Source organism: Pinus tabuliformis, chromosome X, assembly GCF_031772625.1.
Source record: "Pinus tabuliformis cultivar Carrire ecotype Pingquan chromosome X, CPIR1, whole genome shotgun sequence".
NCBI classification, from domain to species: Eukaryota; Viridiplantae; Streptophyta; class Pinopsida; order Pinales; family Pinaceae; genus Pinus; species Pinus tabuliformis.
Window position 1 is genome coordinate 438,846,400 of NC_142308.1, and position 26,478 is coordinate 438,872,877.

At 37.0% G+C, this 26,478-nt stretch overlaps 1 protein-coding gene across 2 annotated transcripts in view; it reads right to left on the reverse strand.

Annotated features, from left to right (window-relative positions):
• Positions 1-5,654: 5,654 nt before the first annotated feature.
• Positions 5,655-26,478, reverse strand: part of LOC149140454 (EH domain-containing protein 1-like) — a 58,239-nt gene continuing 37,415 nt past the window's right edge. For both annotated transcript variants that reach the window (XM_089447107.1, XM_089447108.1), the window contains exons 8-16: positions 17,753-17,866; positions 17,372-17,474; positions 17,232-17,281; positions 8,358-8,486; positions 8,015-8,266; positions 7,835-7,914; positions 6,870-6,996; positions 6,621-6,764; positions 5,655-6,442 (exon numbers count right to left, since the gene is read on the reverse strand). In XM_089447107.1, the coding sequence (XP_089303233.1) occupies positions 6,257-6,442; positions 6,621-6,764; positions 6,870-6,996; positions 7,835-7,914; positions 8,015-8,266; positions 8,358-8,486; positions 17,232-17,281; positions 17,372-17,474; positions 17,753-17,866 (1,185 nt within the window). In that variant the 3' untranslated portion in view covers positions 5,655-6,256. The remainder of the gene's footprint in view (positions 6,443-6,620; positions 6,765-6,869; positions 6,997-7,834; positions 7,915-8,014; positions 8,267-8,357; positions 8,487-17,231; positions 17,282-17,371; positions 17,475-17,752; positions 17,867-26,478) is intronic.

The following is a 26,478-nucleotide window of genomic DNA, read 5'->3' on the forward strand; positions in this document are numbered from 1 at the left end:
ATTGTCCATCATCGCGTTCCTTTGTCACTCAAGGGCCTCTTCAAGCAAGATTTTGATAGTATCTCTTGCCCCCTCGTCTTTATTTTCATCCGCCATGAGAGGTCGTCGAGATTTGCGAGGCTGGTCTTGCGAAGGTTTGACCAGTTCAAGCCCTCACTCCTTATATCCCGACCTCGTTGGGGACATGCAAAGAAAAACATAGAAAAAGCAAATCGCTCTGATACCATTGATCCAAATTTAAGAAGGAACGCAACAAATTACAGGGATAACCATAAACATAGAGATGCAGCGAAAATAATACTTCATTTCATTAATGTAAAATACTGAAATATGCTTACAAACATAAATGGAATTAAACTAGCTAGGGTGATGGTAGCTTATCTCTGAGAAGAGATGCGGCGACTACATGCCTCTGAACTGTGTTACAATGAGGCTTGAAGGCCTATTTATTGTTGAGAAACAATGGAAAACCTTAAACATCCAAAAATCTAACCCTAGAAGATGAAATGCCAAAATGTGGGCCCCATTTGGGTAAATTGGTACATCAACTTCCCGGGGTCGTAACTTTGGCATACGATCTTCGTTTGACGCGCACAATATCTCGTTAGAAAGATCTATCTGATAACTACAACTTTGGGAAGAGGAACATTAGTCCATGGGCCCATGTTGCTCCCAGTTTTCCCAAAAACGTCGTTTAAGTCCTCAAACCGGCTCCGAAAGTTCAGAACCCGAAAAACTGCTAAAAATAGTAAACTGTGCTACAATTAAAGAAACTGAAAAGCCGAAAGAAACAATGGTGGGGGTCCAAGTGGACTTGGTGGGTGGCCAACAATATCCACCTAGATCAATATATGCATGTTCACATACTAGTTGCATGTTGATGAACTAATTTATTGCATGTGGATTGTATGTTTCCTTTGGATCTTTGCTCTTTCATTCCATGCAAATACTAGTAATCAAATGTAAACTAATTTGTAGTTGGTTCCCTGTGCCAAACGATGTGAAGCCTAATTGGGACTTCACGCCAAAAAGACCCCCTGATTGTTGGTGATTCATTTTGGCTTGTCAATGGTTTCCAAAGGGTGTTGTAGACTTGGTTATGTTGCCACAATTCAAAGATAAGAGTGTTGATGGAAACAATTGTTGAAAATAACAACAAGAAATGATAAAAATAGAATCCAGAAATTCCAGTTTAATTTGTCCTTGAATTAAACTAAGGATTAAAATCGAATTTTATTTTCATAGCAACATGTAATAGTTAACTCGAGTGAGTTGACTTAGTTAACTTAGGAATTTCGAGTTGGAAGTCATGTATATGTTCTCCCTAAGTTTTAGGGGTCCAGAATGAGTTTATTTATGAGTTGTAATTAGATAACTCAGGTTACTGAGTTATGGTCAGTTAAATTAGTTCTAACAAATTTGTTGAACTATTAAAGGATTAGCAGTCAGTTGGTGCACTGGTGCATCCACAAGTGTTACTCCAGTTAACTGAAGATTCCCTCGTCAGAAACTCATGCATGTCAGTTCACAGAAAGACTCAGTTGAGACTAGAGTGTACGGACAGTGTATTATCAATTGTATGATTTACTGGGTTGTAAATACCATGCATGCAATTAGAGAAGGACCTAATTTTGGCTTCCGCAGTTATGGATGAGGAATTTCTCTTTAAATACGAATTAATTCTCTCAAGAATTATGAAAGAATTAGAAGCTGGGAGGCTTGGAAATTTGGCTAAGTATTGGGAAAAGGAAGTCATTAAGCAAAGGATAGGAAATACTTGAGCAGGTTAAGCTCAAGGTTGAGCAGAGCATATTGTATTTATCCAAATTCTTGGACCAAGGGCGCAAGGAAATAGGAAGCTTGGAGAGCATAAAAGAGACATGGATTTGGCTTGAGCTTGCTTGTGAACTGGTAGATTGATTTTACTGAGTGCTAGGATTGTTCTTGTGAGAACAAGCATTGTATTATCTGATTAATGCAATACAGATAATGAGGTTTTGCGTTGTGGCTTTCCCCGGATCTTTATTGTGTTATGTGCCATTGATGTTCTTCCTCTTGTCGATTATTGTTTTACTCGATTTTTATGCGCTTTCACTGTAAAGAGTAGAAGTAGATTCTTGTCTCTTGTTTTAATAGATTACATGAGCTTGTGAATCTACAGGATTTTCTACAACAATTTTGTGGAAAGCATGCATAAATTTCATGAGCAAGTCAAAAAGTGACAACAATATAATGATAGGTATAAGGAAAATTTGCATAGAAGGTTGAAGGTTTTTAAAGAAGATGATACATTGATAACACATCATAAACGATGAGGTTCCTAAAGGAATATATAGTACAAGAATATTGATATGGATTCTGAGAAAATTTTATGATGTCTACATGCTAGATTTGTCAAAGGCCTTTGACATTTCTCCAATATTTAATGTTTGACTTCTTTGAGTTTCATGAAGAAGAACAAAGTAGGCACCATTGGAGAATGGGGGGAACAACTACCAATCAAATCATTTAAAGAAAATTTGAAGAGATATTGGCAAAGCAAGTTAGCATGGAGTCTTAATGTCAAGATAAATATTTACTTAATTAGAAGAACAAAAATTTATAGAATGCATTTTGCATGGCAAAGGAAGAGCTAGGTTGCTTTAAATGAACTAAATTACCCAAAGGGTCCATCATTTGGTCCATATGAGTGGGATGCCTATGGTTTTCTTAACAAGGATGTCTAATTCAAAATCATCTTTAAGCTCAAGTAATCAACATCAAATACCTAGTTCCAATCTAAATTTCTTGTTCAAATTTTTGTTTCATAAGAAGAAACAAGTTCTTATTATTATAGACCAACCTAGATTCATCTTAACTCTGAATCTACCAAGCACCGAGAGGGATCAAATCGCTTGAGATGCAAACCTCTTTGAGTGTGAAAAGAAATTTGATCCCCCTCAACGCTTGGTAGATCCAGAGTTAAAATGAATCTAAGTTGGTTTAATTTCCCCCTTTAAATAAGTTATATTCCACATGAATACCATGGATCATTTTTTTTGAATGAGTTAAAATGTTTACATTATATTACAATATTTTTTTTTTCAATTTTATTTACAAGATATTACCTTACATTAGGTTACAACATCTCTACTATATTGGGTTGGAGAGCGCATGTCTACTCAAAAAGGTCTATTGCAAATTTTAATCATCATTGAATACAAGAGTGCGTGATTGCTACAAAAGTCAAGACCACAAAGTTCATTTCCCTATGCTACTAATCCATGAATTGTTGCAAAAACTAAAAGACAACACGTCAAAGGAAATTGAGCAATAGAAGAGAAATTGGCCTTAACCAACTTGAGGAATTTGTAGAGATCATCGTCGTAGATGTTAACTATAAAAACTATTTGAATTCCATGCAAATTAAATAGGTTGAAAAAAGCCATAAATTTGTTAAATTACCTTGAAAAATAGTTCAAGTCTAGCAACCTCCAACAAAAAATGAAGAGAGTGAATATTAGTTCATGTGATTAGATTTGAGACCATCCAACAATTTCATCATGCCAATTTGCAATTGTATGAAGTACGGAGATGATAAGGCCTCCAAACTGTAATCCACATACTAAATTTGGTGTAGTATTTAATCAAGTGTTCCTTTTGTCCTTTTCACAATGTTCACATTGTTCGTTTTGCACATTTAATTCTCTAGCATCTATTTATTATGACCATGTGAGTGTGCAATTTCCAAAGCCATTGCACTCTAATAATGCTCATTAATTTTGTAGTTGTATTCAATGTCACATGGTTTGGGAGCGAGTTCAAGTTCAGCGGTTTGAGCTTGAATCTTTTGATGGGGTCCAAATGAAGTTCATTAGGTTCTTTTATATATATATATAATGAATTATAGGATAAAATAGTAAAAAACCATAGGAGAAAAAATAAGAGTAATAATAATAATAATAATAATTGACTGAATATTAATTGAATTCCAATGTGAGAAAGCTATCAAAAAGAACCCTTTGAAAGATTTAGTTTATAAACTTGGATTGTGATATTCTGTAATTGTTAAATCTTAATCACTGAAAAATAAAATAACAATTAAGAATATTCAAGTTACTTTTTAAAATTATTATCTATGATTCTAAAACACAAACAACACATAAGAGATGAAGGTAATATAATTTTATATATTTTCAAATGTTTTAATCTTAATATAAAATTTTATATATTTTCCAATGTTTTAATCTTAATCTAAATTGTAAAATAAAATATATTTTAAATGGTAATGCATAATTTAAGAATAATCATTATAATTAAAATATTAAAAAAAAAAAATTTTAAATCATTTATTTAAAATTTTTAATATTTAAATTAGATGAATCTTTACCACAAAATTCATATAAAATTCTTTAAAATAAATATTAAATTAATTTTTTAATAAAAATAAAAGAAAACAAATATTAAATATTAAAATTATTTATAAATGCATTCTTTAAATTAAATAAATTAAAAAGTAATATTAAAAAATAAAAAAAATTAATTTTCTTTTTTTTCTCAACACTTGAAATGATATTATTATTATTATTATCCAATTTTAAGGTCCTTGCAGTGATTTGATTGCCAAGTTTACAAAGGCATACATATTCTACCCTTGGTTTTGAGACCCCCACCCATTTGACTGCTAAGTCTACAAAGCATACATACTCTACCCCTCTGGTTTTGAAACTGTAACCTTTTACAAAAAAACACATACTCTTAACCATTAACCCCAATCAAGTTGTATAACTCTTAGATAAAATAAATTTATAAACTTAACAAATGTTATATTTGATAAAAAATCGAAAATAAAAATAAAAATGGAAGATTGACTCACTCTTTTTACCCTCACTTAAAATGATATAACTGCTATATGCATAAAAGGTCTTTTAAGGTGCCATTTAGATAACAAACAAATATCTTGTTTAAAACTCGAGTTTCCAAATAAAATGGGCGGCATACATATGCATAAATTAGGTTTTAATAATTTACTGGAAGTTTCAAACTGAAATGTCAAACAAAAAAATCACTATTTACTTTATCAGTTTAATGTGAAACTCGTCCATTGTGCATATGGCTGGATGAATGATTATAAATTAGGTTTTAATAATTTACTGGAAGTTTCAAACTGAAATGTCAAACAAAAAAATCACTATTTACTTTATCAGTTTAATGTGAAACTCGTCCATTGTGCATATGGCTGGATGAATGATTTTGCAAAAATGAATAGGCACATGTTGAGATCTATGTGGAGGCAAACCAGAGCGTATTGGGATTTTTCTATCTTTAATGCGACTTTGCATATTATTCTTATCATTGCAAAGAGCCGACATTTTTATGAAATATCTCAAATAAAATAAAAATCAATGCAACCATGGTTTCCGAATTTCTTTTAATGAAAAATGCTCCTCAAATAAAATAAATAACAATGCAATCATGGTTTCCTTTGCATATATCAGATATGCTAATAATGCACCCTACGTATAAAATAAGGTTCAGTGGGATGCCATGTATAAAATATTGAAAGCGAGTTAAAACCCTCTTCCATTAAGCAGATGCTAAATTATTTACGAGTCCCATTGGCTCCGAGGGACGGAAGCAACTAAATAAATCAAAACTCATAGAGACAACGATCCTTCAAACATATTGTACCAAATATATAAATTGGATATCGATCAAATCATATCATGATACAACTCAATATTTTGGGTATAACATTTAGGAGGACATACCATTAAAAACAGACCGAAAAACCTTTGGGAATACCTACAGTATAGCCTGGAATCAACGATAATTGAGGTACGGTAAAAAAAATTAAAGCCTAATAAGATACCACGTCTTTAGGATAACGAGAACAAAAGATTCTTGCAAAACTGAATGAGGGACTATGGGTTGAATAGGCCATCTATGAGCATATATCAGGTGGCAGCCAACCAATTGTTGATCTGACATAAAATTCCTTTATTGAGAGACATACCAAAGTTTTGGACCTTGGTGCTAAAAATATCTCTGCACTGACAAAGATGGTCACCAGAAGAATATGGCAACAGGCGCTGGCATTTGTTTTGGCATTCAGGAAGCAACATAGATAGTAGGAGGATACAAGTGACCCATGCAACAAAACAATAATGATCGAAACATATTGCAATACACTGCGGATTTGACAAGGACTTCTGCCGAACCAGATCACGGGAAGGGATATCATGGTGATATATCATAAGGAATGTAGATAGGTCATTTAATCATAAGGGTTCCGAAATTTTTTAAGCAGGTCTGGGATGTCATAGCCCAGCATGTCGTCCACTGCTTGAATCATCTTTGGTTTGAGCTTCTCAAATTTATCAATCTGATATCCACTTAAAACTTCCTTGTAATGTTGAATATCCGGAAAATCACCAACTGGCAAGTGGTACTCCTTTTGCACCTGCAAAAAGGGGAAAATATCAAAAAACTAGCGTTCAGTTACAACCACAAAATCATTTGGAAAGAGGATATGACCACAACTCAAAAATAAGTTAGAATGTGGTCAGTGCATAACACTATATTTGTCAAGAATTTTCAACGGGACAGACATTAAATAATAATAATAATCATAATCAGACCTTCGCAAACTCTTCCTCCAGATTCTCAATGAGACGTTGTTGCGCCTTAGCTTTGCCCATCATAGCAGGCATCTCTTTCTTCAAATGACTGATAATATATGCATGAATCTTGGCTGCTCGAGCACGCTTGACAAATTCATTTATCTGCATAACCAGTAAAGGCGGTTGTGTCATTAATCAATTACAGAGATCAGCAATCAGGGACAGATGCAGACAACATACATAACAAATAAGAGTTGATGAACTTACACGACGATCACATGCTTTCCTAGGAATGTCTTTCAAATCAACTAAAAGATCCTCCTGTTCTTTCTCGAAAAGCTTTTTCCCCATTGAACCTAAAGCAGCCTCATTTATAGGTTTGTCATTGAATGAACTGCAGCAGTAGAACGAAGAGTTATGGCAAGTGCAAGGCATCTTTGCAAGCCAAATGATGGAAAAGTTTAAAAGGGGTCAAGAATGCAGAAACAGGGATGACATCAAAACTACATATAAGTGATATAATTTCTTCTTAGCAACCCAATTATCCCTCATCCAATAACACGATCACAACAAAACAGATAAATATGGACAAACACAATATTTCGACTAGGCAAAATATGTGTAGCACCGAGAGACAGTAATGAGACAGACACACTTCCTAAGGAACACATATCGCTCAAACTGCCTTGTAAACATTACTAATGTATTTTATGTACGTGAATAAATTCTGCTAAGCATAAACTGTCAATGCTTCTTACCTGTACCGAAAGTAAGTAAAATCATAACTGGTGAATACATTGTGAAGCATAGTAACCATCATTCTGATGATAAGCAGTAGTAGGTTTGTATACACGATTTTGTGGTTCGTTATCAAAAGTTACCAAGAATAAACTATAGATCTGTGGCACCAGTAAACACGAACTATTTCGAGACTCAGTCCTCTGAACATAGAGAGTAGTTTATACAAAAAATTGCCTAAAGGACGGAGACAACAGATCTCTTAAGCTGGCATATGTTTAACAAAAAGATAGCACAACGGTTGAACACATGACGTACGTTAAACCATTAGCAAGAACACAGTGATCATCCCAAAAAACTGGCATCTAACATCATAATCTTACAACTAGCTCCACGAAAAAAGTAATGAAATATTGCATTTCTCAGCCAAAAAGGAATCACATCATACTAAAACAGGTGCATATCTGAACACAAAAGGAGTTTTAAAAAATTACCCAATGTACACCCTTGTAACTTCAGGAGTACTCAATACTTTCCCTAGGGACCACATCAAAGCTCCATATACCCTCATTAGCTGCGCAAAGTGACAATTAGAATAAATTAGGAGACAAAATTAACCCAAGAATATGGAATTTCATCTTAAGGAAATCAGAACTGAGCGAAGATAAGCCTACATGTTGTGTATCAACTTGATCAGCTTTGTTGAGGACCACTCTTATCTTGTCATCATGGCCACGAAGAGATCCAATAACACGCTTAAACTCATCACTGATATCCAGTTTGTAAGGATCAAAAAACAGAAGAATAAGATCACACTTTGCTGCAAACCACGAAGTCACACTAGTGAAGTCATAGCTGCGTTGAGTTCTCTGCTTTTCTCCAGCAAGAACTCCTGGTGTATCTACAAAGGTAAAATGATCCAAAAGCTGTAGCGTATAAACAATAGAAATCAATAAGTGATTAATAATTTAATAGTAAAGCAACGAAATATCATAAACAACATGTTTCTATACATACAGGATGTGGCATTTGTGAACACTCAAATTTTGAGAGAAATGCAGAGCCAAATCTGGTCAGTGCACTAAAGGGCTTATCTGCTTGCACTGCAATTGTATTACCAGGTATACTTCTTCCATCGGGACCTGACTGAAAGATCAACACATTTGATAAAATTACATACTATTTTTTATAGAATCTAAACACAAACGAAACTTGTGTAGAAAGCAAAAGATGGGTGTGGAAAGAGATATTTTCTAAATATCTAAACAGAAACAAAACCTCATACAATGTGACTACAGATACTTGGAGTTCTATGCAAATAAGAGAAGAACGATTAACCAAACTAAAAAGCCTTTGATCATTTAAGTGCAAATAAAATGTTCACCAGTTGCATCACAAAACTTTATGGGCTGTTCTATCTTGCACAGCTTGGCACCCGGGAAAATCATGTAAGACCGCGTCTTTCAAAACATAAGTAACCTATTTCTACTGTTATAACTTATAAGTGGCAGCAAAGAATTTGTTGCTCTTTCAGCAAAGAAAAATGAACAATCTACCCAAAGAAAATGGGCCGATGGCTCATGGAAAGCAGATTAACTGAATATAGAGGGTATTTTACCCATAATACTGACTATTCATTTGCCCTTTATTTTTTAATTTTAGTTCCATATATTTATCTGACAAGTACGTACATGGTGATCAGCAAGTTTGGATAGCTTTAGTTACTTAAAAAGGAGCCCTACTTCATAGTAGATCACTGTTCTTTTGGAGAAAACATGATTGTAAAACGGGATGGATGATCTGAGTCAGATCTCTGAAATTGACTCCGCAAGGACACAAAAACCAAATCGAGTTATCACAAATGAAAACATTAAGTATACTGATGCCCCAGTATGATGCTCTAGCAGTTACTCAAGGGTCGCAAGCCCAATTTGCATTATGTCAAGAGGAATGCAATATAAATGTTGCAAGGTCCCTAGATGTATAAAATCACAATCATTAAGATCACAACTCCCTATTGCAAGTAGACCGCAATCCCAAACACGTCGCATATCTAGATTCCACCAATGACCACAAGGGCATGTCCTTTGTATCCCCTGTATCCTAGTGATAAGGCGTCAAGTTTGGAAATTATGCAGAGTCCCCGAAACAAGAGGGACAATTCAGGGACATTGCCAAGCTATCAACTATAGAAAACTTGAAAGGAACATCCCCTATGCTAGGGACCACCAAGATATCACTTGACCCACACAAGGAATGGCTAGGCATCCACTAGCCGATGGGGATCTTAAGATTGATGGATTTGTGAGCACTTGTATATCCAAAGGAATTGTAATTACAATTCACAAAAATATTTGCTTATCCGTAATTTGACGACAAGCCCAAATATTATAAATCTCCAAATTTGTCATCTCCCTTCCTAAATTAATTTGAAACAAGAATAATTATTGCATTTTAGGGGCCAATTTTGGAGATAGTGGGGCCCATTTGATTTTTATTAGGAGATCAGACTTGGGAGAAGATATTTTGTTGTGGTTAAATTACACACGGGGACCATCCACACTAGGGAAATACGCACTCCCTAGTTCAGTTTGCATGGAGGTGGTTAGGTGAGGGCCCACGATGGAGGTAAAATTGGAGGGAAAAGCACTCCACAAAATCTATATAAGGAAACTCTCCTCATTTTGATTCATCTTTTTGGTAATATCAATTTCTCTTTGGTCGCTCGAGTTGCTTAGCCGAGTCACTTGCTATTCAGCACGAGTTCTTCAAGCGAAGAGCTCACCCTTTCTTCAAAGGACTTTGAGTGCCACCCTAGGAAGGTTTTCTTTCATTCTTCAAGAGGAGGATCTCAGTGTGATTCCCAGCGATTGCATCCATCTCCAGATGGTGTGTATTACTGGAGAACACAAAGAGGAGGCTGAGTTTGCTTGTGGCTTCTTGCAGGGGAGTTTGGGTGAAGGATTTTTCGGAGAGGAGGCATAGGAGGATTGTTGGCATTTGGGAGAAGTTTTAGAGTTGGAGGAGTGTGCTACTTCACAAGGTGACTTTCGCACTTCCTGGGCCAGCACAGAGGAAGCACTAGGGGTTCATGTGGAGGGTAGAGAGTCAATCTTTGAGGCTGAACTTTACCGTCAAGGTTAAGGGAAATATTTGGAGAAGTGATTGTTGCATTTTCATGAGATTGGAGGAGGATTTCGTTGGGGTCTATTGAAAGCGATTTTCTGGAACAGCTTGGAGGGCGTGGGGCATAATGAAGGTCGATTTTGAAAGTGCAAAATCCAGCCAAACCATTTTTGGGTTTTCAACAAAGATCCCAAATATAAAATTTCATAATTTTTTGAGCACAGGAGGTGGGGTTTTCAGCCATATCTTTGCAACATACATTGCAGAATTGTTGGGGTTTGCGTAAGGCATATTGGAGGAAGAATTTGGGAGGTTGGATTCAGCCCAAACGCTTTCTGGGTTTTTTTGGATATTTGACAAGGATCCCGGATATAAAGTTTCAGCATTTTCTGAGCACCAGAGACTGGGTTTCTTGCAATTCCTTTCCAGCCAACAATGCAATTTCTAGGGATAACGCAGAGCATTAGAGGAGCAATCATTTCCAGTCAGCAGTGCAGTTTTTAGGGATAATGCAGAGCATTAGAGGAGCAATCATTTCCAGCTTCGAGATTATTGTTTTATCACCTGGGTCCTGTCAAGCTTGCCATTGAGGCAAGCCCAGGTGCATTTCTCCATATTATTGTACTTGCTCCATTTCATTAATAAAATGGCTCAGCTAGTTCTCACTTTTGGAGTTTTAATAAGCATTTGTTTATTGTTTTTATTTCTTGTGTCACAAATCGATTTTGTTTTGCATATCACTGTTATTTAAGTTTGGAACATTACAAAATCCCTCAGTTCAGTTTATTTCCCAAAAAAACCTCAATTCTTGAATCACAAAAATACTATCGATGCAAACAAACTAAAAACAAGGGCAAGTATGGACAAGCTTCCACAAAGATGTATTTTAAATAGTTAAGTGAAGGAAGACATTTGGAAAAATCATGCTTCTTAAACTCCCCAAACAAAACTCAAAAAGAGAATGGGGACAAAATAAAAGAAATATTCTAAAACCACTTCCAAGGAATCTTTAGTTTAGGACGATCGGAAAGCATGTGATGCTACTTGAAATGAAACCAAGAAAATCGTTAAGCGTGACTCCTAAATTGTTCAGATTTGAGCAATACTACCTATTTCAGCCATTATACAAGGATTTGTTCAAGGCCTTATAAGATATGGCCAAGGGCAAATGCCAAAAGCTTGAATGGGCTCCAATTCCAATTTTATAAGAAACAACGGTCTGTAATTAGTGATGATCTTCCATGGATGTGCCAAGAAGCAATGAAAGTGAAACATATGGAAGAACATGTTAATGCAAGCCTAATTAAGCTAGTTGCTAAAGGGACAAAAGGGGATGTGCTAGGAGGTTGGACAATGATCACCTTCCTTGATGTCTGCTACGAGATGCTCATTGTTAGCTATAACCCTAGCCAACATGATTAAATCTATGGCTGCAACGATAGTCCGACATGCACAAACAACATTTATTAAAGGTCGGTGCCTGCTAGACAGTCTTATTATGACATGGGGGTGTATTGGATGGGCAAGGAATCTAGAAAAATGGTGCTCTTCCTAAATATTGGCATTGGAAAATCTAACAACGAGATATAGCAAAATTTCATACTAGATGTATTTTTCTAGTAACACTTGCAACAATTTGGCCGCACTCTGTCACGTATTTCCAACTCTGTTTATCTTCGGAACATTCTCTAACAACACTACAATCACAACTCCAACACTCGAGATCAACCCGCAGATAAGTGGGCAAACAGTATAGCAGAGCGAAGTCAAAATCATCAAAAAGAGCGCCATACTGTGGTATGTGGAGGATGCACATGAAGTGTTTGAGGGAAGCTGCCCACCAAATTCAGGATCAAATTCAGGGCAAAGACAAGTTCAATGTGTTGACAGCATAGCAGGCAGGCCTCAGTGCGGGGACATCATAGCAAACACAACAGTATCTACTAATTCTCGTTCTTATTTAACACAGAAGAGAACAGCGTGGTGGTCCCAAGCTGCTTTAAACTGCAAAATTTGCATTTTCACCTTGACAGCCACTCTGATACCAATATGGCGGTAGATGGGTTTTCTCTAAATCCTTTGATGAATTTTACTGCTGAGGAAAAGATAGAGACAAAAGAAAGGGTTTTAAATCTACGGATCCACGCAACAAGACAAGTTATAACCAAATATTGTAGGTTACCGTTGGTTCTCAGTTTGTAGGCAAGAGACGAAGAGCTCGAGAGAGGTCAAAGGATCAGGTGCAATTGTTTGTTTGGCTAGTGACTCATTCCACAATAGGATATCTTTGGTAGCCGTGGATGAGTTTGTCATGTTTATGTGGATTCAGATTAGTGTCGAAGTCTCTACTCTGAGGGACATCTACATTGCAATTTGTTACTTTCCCCCAGCCTCTTCACCATTTTCCATCCATAATGGCTCAAATGGGGACCCCTTTATATACTTGTACACTGCATCACCCAGTACTCTACTAGTGGGGAAGTCATCCTCCTAGGTGACTTCAATGCTCATACTAGAGAATTCCAAATCCCTCTCCACGATCAATCAGAGGATGTGTTTTGTACCTAGGGGATAGATCCAAATTCAGTAGGGCTTCACCAAATGTCAAATGATGCTTTGGGGCCCACTATAGTGTATGGTAAGCATCTATTGCAATTGGGGGAATCCCAAGAGTTGTTGATTCTAAATGGTCTCCCCTGTTTCCCAGACTCCCGCTTTTTCACATGTCGGCCATATGGCGAGGGTGCGAGTGTAGTTGATTATGTCCTCGCTAGCCAGAACTTGCTCCCTTTTAATCACCATTTCTCGATCTCCCCCATCCCCCTTGTTGATCATGCATTATTTTCCTTCTCTCTCCGGTTTGACCCTCCCCTTCCCAAACCACCTTTCAATTTGACGAAGGCAACCCTGGCATCTTGTCCTCTACTCTACACAAGATGCTCCCATCGAAGACCCAGGTTTGCTTGCTTGACTTTGCGTCCACTAAATACACTTGTCTTTCATCTGCCATTTGGGAACCAACACTCAAACCCTTCCCCCACTCCACTCGTTTCACTTCCATCTCCCCTAAATTTGGATCTTTCCCCATGAAAAATGGTACGATGACGAATGCAAGACTCTGCATCGAGAACTTTGATATGCTTTCACCCACTCTCAACCCTTCTACTCCAACCTCAAAGCTTCTTATCGTCGTCTCCTCCATCGCAAGAAACGACTCTTTGTCTCTCATAGAAGACGAGAATTTTATGCTCTCCTTGCCCAGTCCCCTAAACGATTATGGCATACCATCCTTCCCCGACGCTCCCCTCTTCCACCTAACCTTGACCCTACATCTGTATTCTCTCACACTCCCAACCTTTATGATATTCCCAAGCAGGCCCAAATTCATGTTACCTCTCCACCCTCTTTCTATTACCTATTCTCAGACAAAGATATTATACAGGCCATTTAGGTGATGAAAAACAGCAAATCAACCAATGAGGAAGGCTACCAAGCAAAGTTCTTTAAGCATGGTTTCTGTGCTTTGGTTAGTTACTTGGTTGATCTCTTCAACCATGTAGTTCGTGAAGGTCTTCCACCGACATGGTCACACCAGATCATCCATCCGATCCACAAATCAGGTTCCAGCTCAAATCCCAATAACTACAAAATGGTCATGGTGGGCCACACGTTCTCAAAATTGTATGTTATTGTTCTACATAGGAAACTCTCCAGTGACCTTGAGCAGAGACAGCTCAGAGCAAGGGGATAAGCAAGTTTTCAACCTGCTCATCAAACCATTGACCACATCTTCACCCTTCACACCGTGATTGAGGAGGCACAACACCACTTTTCGAAAGTCTATTGTTGTTTCGTAGATTTTCGGAAAGCTTTTGACTTTGTTCCGAGGGAAGCCTTACTCGAGAGACTCGGAGATATTGGCATCTTTGTGACCCTATTAACAACTATTATGCACCTATATGAGTTCGTCCTTGGTCGTCTTTGTGCGGCTCATGGGATGTCTAATTTCATCTGAACCACTATTAGGGTTAAACAGGGTTGCCCATTGTCCCCTACTCTGTTTGGGATCTATATTGATGAGTTGGAGGCATTTCTACACGAGCATATCCAGGACACTAATCGTTACCTTCTTCACCAAGTTCTGATATCTATTCTACTCTTTCTTGACAACGTGGTCCTCCTCTCCTCATCCCTAGAAGGATCACAGAGACAGTTGGATGCCTTACCTCTGTTTTGTGATCTTCAACTGTTGACAGTCAACCGGGGTAAAACCAAGGTTATGATCTTCAATGGGGTGAAGAAAACCTCGAACCTTTACTCCTTATTCAAAGAGGAGGAGATTGAGATCACCAACACGTATACTTCCTTGGAGGTGCAATTCTCAGGTCCCCGCTTCAGATTATGATGATCCTCATGGACACCTTGATCTGTCCCACTATTCTGTATGACTTGGAGATTTGGGGACAGTCATTACTTGAGTCAGATTGCGCTTCAACTGAGAGAGTCTAGATTCTTCTTCTTTGCGCATCATTAGATGCAAACAAACAGTACCACAACACATCATCCTTGCAGAGTTTGGAGCTCATCCCTTTCGGCTTAAGACAGTCTTCAAATTGGTTTCATTCTCGCATAGTATCCGAGGCTTTGCAGACTCGATAAAGAGTAGGGACCGATATCCTTACTTGGCATATCGCTCTTCTGAGACTATTGCTCGTTCTACTCCCTCGGGCTGGGCTAGATGTTCGTCTACAAGAGTTTCAAATCTCTTAGATTCAGTGGGCATTCAATTGGATCATCTCCCTCCTTTCCAATATTCCTTAGATGCTCTTGGTCACCTTTTACCTACTAGGAAAGAACTAAACAAGATCATCAAGGAGGACATCTACAGCCAATTCATCTAGGTCAACTAGGTCAATCCTACAGGAGGGTGGTGCCCAAAGATGGCCTTCTACGCTTAGCACTTCTTGGAGTTGAGAGATAAGCTCATTGTTCGACCCTAGTATACATTTCACCACTGGATGCATGCTCTTCGCATTCCTCTAGGCCAATTCAGAGTAGGCTCTCATAAACTTTGGGTAGATACGGACCACCAAGTTGATAAACCAGACAGAATCTGCCAAGTATGTCGTTTAGAGGAAGTGGAGACCGAGGTGCACTTCATTTTTGGATGCCCTGTCTACTACAAGATCAGAGGAAGGTTTCATTGCTTGTTCAGAGATTCTTGGACCCTCGCCGACTTTTTCAAGTATCCCGATTAGAGATGTTTGGCCCTATATATGCAGGAGGCTCTCAGGTTCCGAGTGCATATTCTTCAGCCTCCCATTAGACTAGACCCCACACAGAGGATCACGACCATTTTTAGGGTACTACCTTCAGAAAAGGGCACCAAGAGACCAATTGATACCAGTACATATCCAGACTTATGATCGTCAAGTAGGAATTAGATCTAGCAAAAACAAAATTGGAAAAAGCAGCCAAACTTTATGCCTTTTGTTAAGTTTCTACATTTACAAATTAATGCTTGTAGATTTCTTTTGTAAAATCTACACCACTGAGATATATTGAGATGTTTTGCTTACTAAACTAAATAAATACAAATATATGCGAGAAGTTAGCCATTGTTTTTAATTTTGCTTTAAAAAATTTAGATCAAACTTTGATGTAATTTTGTTGCAAACTCTACCATAATATTTAGTCAACGCAAAATCTTTTATATATATATATATATATATATATATATAGATATATTCGATGGAACTACCCTATAACGTAAGAACATTCACAAAAGGTACAACCAAGAGAATGAATATTACATGTTAAAAGATGATGAGACAAAAGGGTGATAAGTTAAACATGCATTATAAAGTTTTGGCATAAAGGATAAGTTTTGACATGGTTTGGCATGCTCTATTGTGTTGTAAATTTTTTCTGAAAACAACTGGGAAATTTTTACAAAATAACCGACATCTCGGTGGATGTTCCACCCATCATCAGAGACACGTAAAGCTTTCTATGAAAAAATGAGAGTGCAGGATCAAGTTAAGAGGAATGAAGGGTTTACAGCTAGGTAAAGAGAATCAAGAAAAATGGTTAAATTTTCATAGAAGCCTTTCTGTCCCTGATGATGGGTGGAGCATCCACCCAAAATGTTAGTCATTTCGTAAAAACTATACAGTTATTTCCAAAAAATCTACAACATGATCTCCAACTGTGAAAATCTTCATTTTCGATGCTTTATTGTGTTAACATTATCTCTATATCACCATCACAGAGACCATAAAATTATAAGTTACACATTAGTGAGATGAATTCAAAACACCATGTCCCCATTGCATCAATTATGTTCGATGTTGTCGCTTAAAAATTGGGTCAAAGGGGTTATTAGGTTGCCATGTTATTGAGGTGAAATCAGAAAACCATGTCCTAATTGCATCACTTATGTCCTATACCATGTTGTCCTTTAAAATTTGGGTTGAACAGGCTCTAATCTTATTCGAAAACTCGTTCCCTGTTGCCATATCCATAAGCCATGGCAAGAAACGACAGGGGCTTAGGAATCCAAATCCACTAGTATTAAAATAATTACAAATACATAAAATTGATAACATTAGAGGTACGTCCATATAAGAATGTTAAGACATAAGCAACAAGCATTGGAATGTTCGATCAGAGATTTGATAAAAAGCTTTAAAATTAGGCAAATAAAGTAATAAGTTCCACACTTATTGTGTAGACATAAACAACGTGAAGGAATAAATAACCTACCATGACAACAATAAAGCGATCTGTAGTAGGTTCTGGTCCAACATGAGAACCTAGCAAAATCAACATAAAAGAATAGCTCATTAAAAGCATATTTATATTATGAATTTACACCTTCCAAAGAAACAGCTCATGACCCTTACCTGGATAACTAGTTCCTAGTAAATGCTTGATGAACGTAGTCTTCCCTGTAGAATATTGACCCAACAGCATGACCATCGGTTTTGCATCGAAGTCACTATCCGTCTTGAACAACAAAATAAAGAGTTTAATTAACTTGCCATTGTATCAGTTATCTCTATATACAAAACTACTTAAATAACAACTCTATCCCTTTATATTACAAATACGACAATCATAACTAATTTAGCGCATACTCTCCTATACATGAACGACAATATAAATTGCTTGGTAAATAATCAATCTACGTAATTAGAATGCGTATTGGGTATGGACTAAAAATTCAACATTACACTAAAAGAAATCCATGAGGGACGCTATTCGAAAGTCCAAACATCCCATACCATTGTAGGTGAGCCAAAATCATCGTATCTATAAGTGACTTCCAATGGCTTCAATTTCTCTCGATAAAGCCTCTTCAGACCATCAATTATTGATGTCACCGGAGTCATAGGTATCTATATTTGAACAACAAACGCATACATTAATTTGCATCTTTGTTAACAAGACCCAACTTCAATGTGCACTTTTCCAAGAAAATACAGATATAGATTCAAAAGTTTCCACTAAAATATGGTTAGATATAGTTTGCATGGACTAAGATACATTGATCCATTTTAGCAAAATGCATGAGCTTCTTGGTTATAATGATAGTATCTTTTTTTTATTGTGCGGAGAAGAGCATTGTAGAGCCACAATGTGTATGTTAGGTCTCCAATAAAATAATAATAAAAATTAAAATTAAAATTAAAATTAATGTTGGTCCAAAACAAAAATAAAAATAACCATATAGATAAAATAAAAATAAAAACTACAATAAAATTAACACAAATAATCAAAAATCTTGCTCCAAAATCTTTCCATATTTTTTTTTAATTAAATATTTGTAAAATTAATCTTTAAAAAGAAAACCCATATCCTATGAATATATTAAAATCTTTAATGACATAAATATTTCCACATCAAAGTTGTAATATTTGAAAATATTATTTTTGTTGAGTTTCTTGAGTGTTCTTCATTCGGCCTCAGATGTTAGGAGAGATGGGTCTGATCCTGAGACCTATTAGCTTCTGGATCTTCTTCGCTAGGGCCAAATGTTGATTTACATCATACATTGTATCTTTTATAGGAAACCATTTGGTTCTCCTGCTTTGTATGGACACCATTGTACTCAACAATCCCTTTGACCTACTTTGTGGTCATTAGTTGGACATAAATATAATTATATTATCTTATCTTATTTGTCATGCCATGTAAAAAACATCTAATATTAATATTAAAAGGATAATATTAATACCAGCCTAGATCCATCTTAACCCTGGATCTATCAAGGATCAAATCTCTCGAGATACAAACCTCTTTTACTATGAAAAGAGATTTGATCTCTCTCGAGACTTGACAAATCCGAGGTTAAGATGGATCTAGGTTGGTTCCTTATCAAAAATAGAATATTTCATCAAATGAAACCATTTTAAGATTATAAGTTGAATATATAGATTATATTTTAAATAATTTTATCAAAAACAGAGTATTTATCTTATAAAAAAAATTAAGATTATAAGTTAAATTTATATATTATATTTTAAATATTTTATGAGAAATAGAATATTTATCTTATTAAATTATTTTAAAATTATAAATTTCATTTATAGATTGAAAAGATATATTTTCCAATCTAATATTGAAGAGATTATAACATCTATCTTATTTTTCAATCCCATATAAATTGACTTGGTATAACATATTATACAAAATTTAAAGTTTCGTAATAATCAATTAGTCACAAATCATATCAAATATCAAAAGAAAAGGAGTTTGAGACAATTCTAATTGGTATTAATAGTGAGTTGCATGATACTAAGCGTGTGTGCGCGCGTGCGTGCGCACACACACACACACACACATAGAGAGAGAGAGAGCACATCAACATAAATCCACCTTAACTCAAGAGTCAAAATCTATTAAACATTGATAAATTTCCATCCTAGTTGTTTTTTAATCCCTTTTTGAAATTTATACATCCAAAGCTAAAATGGATTAATATTATTTAAATTTCATGTCCTCCAATATATCGTATGAATAGTCAATAAATAAATAAAAAGAATGCAAGTTGACAAATTTTAACCAAACAAATGCAAGTAGAGGAAAAGGGGTCCATCCACAAAACGCTAAAACTAGGATCATGAGATATTTTGTTCATAATGAGTGGTGAGATAGCTTGGTTTGAAAGCTATAACTCTTAATGGTTCTTCTTCAATGATTCAATTCAAAGGTTTGGATGATTCAATTGAGATAAGGAATCTAAATGAGTAATGAGATTGATGCAACAAAGATATGGATGTAACTAATAGCATGCAAATCAAATATAACAAGGTATATCCCCTGAACCAAGTGTCATCAAATGTTTTGAGATTTGAGCCAAACACAAAATGAGTAGATACAATGGTTTGATGTATGGTAAGATCGATTTACCTACAAGTGCTCAACAAAATGATGATTGTGTTCATTCTTCTTGCACGAACTAGCAGGCCTAGTTAATAAGCTAAAGCTAGAAGGCACAACAACAATTTGGGACAAAAGCCCACTGTCACCACAACCTATGTCCCCTTCTCTTCTCGAATTTTCCCCAACAGGAGGAGTTCCAGTATGGAGGAAATCACTTAGGATGATAGGATCAATGATGTGATGTAAAATGATTTCCAAGGCCCATGCAATGAGAGGCTCAATTAATGGTTTGTGGAAATTCCTACACTGAAGGAACCCCTACTGCAACAAATCTGAATCTACTTCACCTACTTGATTTTTAAATTTATCAAGTTATTCTTCTGAATACTGAAGCAAATTACTTATGCAACCTACACTAATTAAATATTTGATCTCATAAAACAAAAAACAAAGCAAAGAACAAGATACATAAGACACACTTATTTTTGGACACAATAGTCCCCAGAAAAACCCAATGCGGGAAAAATCGGTGCAGCGGTTCTGAGGGTTTATTATAATGGAGGAGAAATATTTGAATACAAATCTAGGATGCTCATCTAGCAATCCTTTACAAAGAAAAATATTGGCAGAATATCTGAGTGACTTTTACCTCACTTCACTGGGCAAAATTCTGGTTGATTCGGCAACAAGATTGGCTAACCTCGGCTACTTTTGTGCTGGCCCTGCGTAGGCCCTGTATCAACCTTTCAAGCTCTGCGTCACCTCTTATACCCTCTTCATCAGCTATCTCGACTATTCCGACAATTCCGACTTTTGCATGACAGGCAACTTTTCCCTTTGCGTTGGCCTTTATGGCTCTGCGTCAAGGCTACATGGGCCCAGACATGCCCAACGTCAGCCCTCCCAGCGAGTGCACTGCCACTGCAAGCTCTCTTCACCTCTCTGCTCTATATTCTCAGGAAATTCCTTCTCTTGAATTCTCTCTGCCCCTCTACTGCTGAAATTCCTTCTCTTGAATTCTCTCTGCCCCTCTAGTTCGAATTTCTCAGCTTCCTAGCCCCAGAAATCTAACTCCAGATCAATTTGTTCTCTCCATGTGTGTTTCTAAATGAACCCCCAACCTCCTTATATTTTTCTCGTTGAGACTTCAACGGCCGAGATTAAGTCTCTACTCAACAGCTAAGATTAAAACCTGACTTGTCCACTCTCTAGAACATTCTCACCCATATTTTGATTAATACCCATTAATACTTTAATTTTCCTAAGTTTAGACTTAGGAACCCCATTAAAAATATTAATTATTTTAATAAAATACAATCTAGATGGAATTTCACAAAACGATTTCTGGGTTCTTTAGAACTCATGTGCCTTAGGCTCTCCACCAATTTTCATGGCTAGAGCACATCTAATGCTACCAAAAACTAACATGATTCAAATGCTTCACAAGAAGCTGAAAAGCTCTCCAAAAAAGACCTATGAAGGATGGGTAGATCTCGAGCTCATGAATGTTCGATAATGATGAGTGCCTAAGACTTCCAATATTTCTCACTTGTGATTAATATGTCTATACTAGGGTTCAAAATGAGGCAAGAATGGCTCATTCAATGGAAAGATTCAATCAAAGTGTGGGCTTTGGGAGAAGCTAGGATGACTTTCCATGAAAAACCCCTTCAGAGAAATACTATAAGAGACCTAGGGTTGAGAGATACATTGAGGTAAAGGCTCATCCAATGGTCAACTATAGTTAAGAGAAAAGGTTTTGAATGGTGAACTACAAAGTGTAAACCTTCAATAAATCCCCAAGTCAAAGGCAGTGTCAAGGGTTCCCACCTGGTGTGAAAGAGAGGGCATGAATTTATTTGAAATTCCACCATCAGAATCCGTTCAAAATGGGAGGATGCCTAGAGTAGACACAAATGAAGAAATTTGTCTGAACAGAATCCCAAAATTCCTCCTCCCTAAAATTTCACATCAAGCCATAGAAAATGTCCTTATCTTTAGAGGGATGAAGAAAAGAGGAAGAAATAGGTGAAAGAATGATATTCCATTGAGTTAATGTGATCACCAAGGATCTAAGACCAGTGACTAGCAATTGGGATGATTGGAGTCAAAATGATCTTGACTTGGCAAACTTCGCTCTTCAAAGAGGCCTAAAAAAGCAACTTCACTATCTATGGATGCAGCGACACGACAACTTTAGACTTTTACACTTCGATGGCAATTATTATGGAGTTTCAAGGATGCAAATGCAAATTATCCCCTAGGAACATTCATTCATTCTTTGTCCAATGAGTAACACATGCAAAAATCTCCAATAGTTTCAATGATTCCACTAATTCACATTAATTAGGGCACATTATTTCACCATAAGAAAATATTTTCATGCATTAGATGTCCATTAAAACATAAATATAGTATTGTATTGCATTTACAAGGCAAAGAAGAATATATCCATCCACAATCTTGCCAACAAGAAGCTCCAAGAGAGATAGCGAAAATTTTCCATACATCAAAATGCATTTAATCATCCAAATCACTCCACAAAGTGCAGACCAAAATTCTCTAATAGAGAGGTCGAAAATCCCAAGTGTGATGATCAAATACAAATGAGGTCTCTTTAATTTATATGAGCCTCTCACAAGTTTGAATTGGTCTAATTAGCCTAATTAAGCCCCTAATAATATTTTAATGTGCAAATAACAACCCTATTGGTGACAAGCCCACCAAGTAGCTCAGTAAGTGTGAAATAATCCTACCTAATGATGTTGAAATGATCAAACAAGGGTCGTCGGTGTTCAAGAATGAAAGGCAATGATGTATATTAGGATTCTTCTCTACTTGATAACAATTTGTGAAGCACTTTTACAATTATCTTAGCTTGATCTTCTTCTTATTATTAGTGTGTGTGTTTCATCAAACTGCTACCAAAACCATAAAGACAAGAACACAGATGTTGGCTCTCTGCCAAGGCGAAAACCTCTCTCTTAGAGAGAAAAACCCTTCAGTAAGTTTCTCTTATTGAAGCTTCTTATTGATCAATGCCAAACCATAGACCCTTGACTAGGATGTCCTCCAAGCACAAGTCAAGTCCTTCCTCTATTCTGCACTTTAATCCTCGGCACATAGACTTCCTCCTTCCGGCACTTTGCTCCCCAACACTTCGTCCTCCTTCTTTGTTGCTTGTCTAGAGATAGACCTTGCTTATGTGAGCTTCTTGATGAGATATGCTTCTTCTCTTAGAGATGTTCTCTGCTTAAGGAGACAACCTTCCCTTGATCCAACGAGATTCTTCCTGAGATAAGTCTGCAAACTGATGTAACTTAACAACAACCCTAGTTTGCCATGTGTAGTAGGAACCCTAGAGAATTAGGGTCCTTTTTCCTTCGCTAGAGAGATAGGCTTCTTCGCTTGACTTGGGAGGCCTTGAAGGCCTAATTTCTAGCCCAAACAACACTAGTTCATGATTGCTTTGTCACTGCTATCATACCTGCATACTTGACCTCTTTTATCTCACACGTGTGGCTGTATTCTGCCCTAGGAACAGTTCTCTCCACTTCGATCTTCTTCCTCCTTTCTTCACTTGTCTTGGAGACCCTTAGACTTGCCTTTTCCTTCACTTTCCTCGGCTTCTACCTTCGTTGATTTCAAAGCTTTCTTGTTGGACGTTGAGAGGGAGTGGACAACCTCTATATATAGAGGATTGTCCCTCCTTTAGGCTGACATGATGTCTTTAGGCTGACTTGACTGTTTCTTCATTATTTTCATCGTTTAGCTTCTTTTGGAGGACGTTGTTGCATGGAGAGGACTTGCACTTAGCTTGGAGGTATTCCTTTGACCTTATACAATTTTATACATAGTGTAACATGCCCTCTAAGGGTCTTACATAAATACATTGACCTTTTGACTTTCTAGAAGCACTTAAACATGTGCTTGACCTACATCAATGAGCAAGAAACTCATTGACAAAAATATTAAAAAAACATTTCTTTTCTTGAATAAGTACAAATATCAAAAGTACATTTATGAAGACCGAACCTAGTTCCATTTCCTTCAACACTCCCTCTCAACTAGGGAGGTATTCATACAACATTACAAGGTGTTTGGCTATGTTTTAGTCTTGAAGAATTCACATAAGAGAAACCGAATTTGCAATCCATCTGTTATAACATCATAATAACCAACATTGTTTTCCACAGCAAGGTCTTGACTCACAGCTCTATCTCTCAATAGATGAGAGCACAATGTTGGCGAGAACATTGTTTTACAAAACGGCCGAATCGACTCCGACTCGGCCGAGTCGAACCGAGTCGATGGCCTGGGCAATGAAACAGTGAGCTACCCGGTTCGGTTGACCGAGTCACATGACTCGGCCGAGTCATATGTGACTCGTCAACCCGGCCAGGTCCGTTATGACTCGACCGAGTCAATGTAGGGACAGCTGGGCAGCGTAACAATTAAAAAAATTTCACTTTTTTTGTAATTTTTTACAAAGTTAAATGCAGTTTATGGATTCTAAAGGGTAATAGTAATTTGTTAAATGCTTTTGGGGTCCATTTCCCCCTCCCAAACCCTATTTAAGACAGCCAAATGCTCTCATTCACTCACAGCAGTCTTATGCATTTGAGTGAGAGTCTTCTTTGAGAATTAGTGAGCAGTTCTTGAGCTTGTTTTGGAGCAGCAGTGAGGAGTCTTGGAGGAGCATTGTAGCTAGAGTGAGGAGCTTCTTGGGCAGCCATTTGGAGCAGCATTGAGGAGCTGATTCTTGGAGCAAGCTTGAGGAGGCAGTTTGTGCCTGGAGGTATTTTTTTCCACCTCTATAAATCTGTTTTTGCTTAGTAAATTTTAGGTGCATATCAAGAAAGCTTAGAGAGTGTTTTTTGTCAAATAAATGAACATTGAATCAATATTTTTTTTTTCGTTTTCAGATTGTTTTCCTAGTCAAAAAATGGCACCTAGAGCAAAAGATCCTGCTTGGGCATATGTTGAAATGGTTGATAGTCAGATGCATTGCAAATTTTGCCATAGGAAAATTAAAGAAGGTCCTGGGGGCACTAATAGGCTGAAACAACACTTGGCAAGGATTAGAGGCCAAATTACCGCATGTACCTCTGATGAAATTGGGGAGATTAGAAAGAATTTGTTGGCCAGCTTTGAGAAATTTAAAGCAGATAAGGCTAGGCAAAAAGAGATACAGGCTGAAATTGGGAGGAAGAGGGAGATACAAAAAATGATGGCTACCAACCCCCACTATGATTTTGAGGGTTCTTCCTCTATCCCTCAAACTGAGGCATCCAACCCTTTCCGTTATGTTCCTCCCTCTTTTGGTTCTGTTCAAGATAAGGGAAAGGGTAGAATGAATTTGACAAAGGGTGATGTGACTATCAAAAGTTATTTCACTCCCTCCTCTCCATCTGATGCACATGGTCCTGAAGTTAGTAAAGGTCAAATTCAGCCCACTTTAGATGACCATTGGAAGAAAGAAGTGAGGGAGACTGCTTGTGACTACATAGCTAGATGGTGGTATGATGCTGATATCCCCTTTAATGCTGCTCGTTCACCATATTATGAGCCTATGTTTGATACCATACATGCTGCTGGAAAAGGCTTCAAAGGCCCTACTATGCAAGAGCTAAGGGGGTTTCGTTTGCAGAAAGAAATTCAATCCATTAATGAGTATTTGCAAGAGTTCAGGGACTCATGGGCAAGAACAAGGTGTACCATCATGTCAGATGGATGGACTGATCAAAGAAACCGTACCATCATAAACTTTCTTGTCTTCTGCCCACAGGGAACCATGTTTTTAAAATCAGTTGATGCATCTGATAAGGTAAAAGATGGCCACTTGTTGTTTCAGCTATTGGATGAGGTTATTGAGGAGGTGGGGGTGGCTAATGTTGTTCAAATCATCACAGACAATGCCTCTAACTATGTTCTTGCTGGTAAACTGTTAGAGGAAAAACACAAGACCATCTTTTGGACCCCATGCGCTGCACATTGCATAGACCTCATGCTTGAGGATATTGGAAAATTAGATTGGGTCAGAAACACTGTAGATAATGCCAAAAGCATAACAAAATTTATCTACAATCATACACTGGTCTTGAGGATATTGGAAAATTAGATTGGGTCAGAAACACTGTAGATAATGCCAAAAGCATAACAAAATTTATCTACAATCACACACTGGTTTTGAGTCTCATGAGGAAACACACTGGAGGCAAGGATATTATTAGGCCTGCCATCACTAGATTTGCTACACATTTTTTGACATTGCAATCTATGCTTTCCCAACATAGAAACTTGCAAAAGATGTTTTCCAGTGATGAATGGAATCAAAGCAATTGGTCTAACAAACCAGAAGGCAAAGAATTGAAAAGGAAATTCCATGAAGAAACTTTTTGGAGAAAGGCAACAGAGATTGTGAAGCTTGCTGAGCCACTAGTTAAGGTGTTGCGGTTGGTGGATGGGGAAAGTTGGCTATGGGCTTCATTTATGAGGCTATGGATCAAGCAAAGGAGGAAATAAAGACAGCATACAAGGATAGAGTCGCAAAGTATGGGCCCATTTGGGCAATCATTGATGAAAGATGGAACAATCAACTCCATCGCCCTATACATGCAGCTGG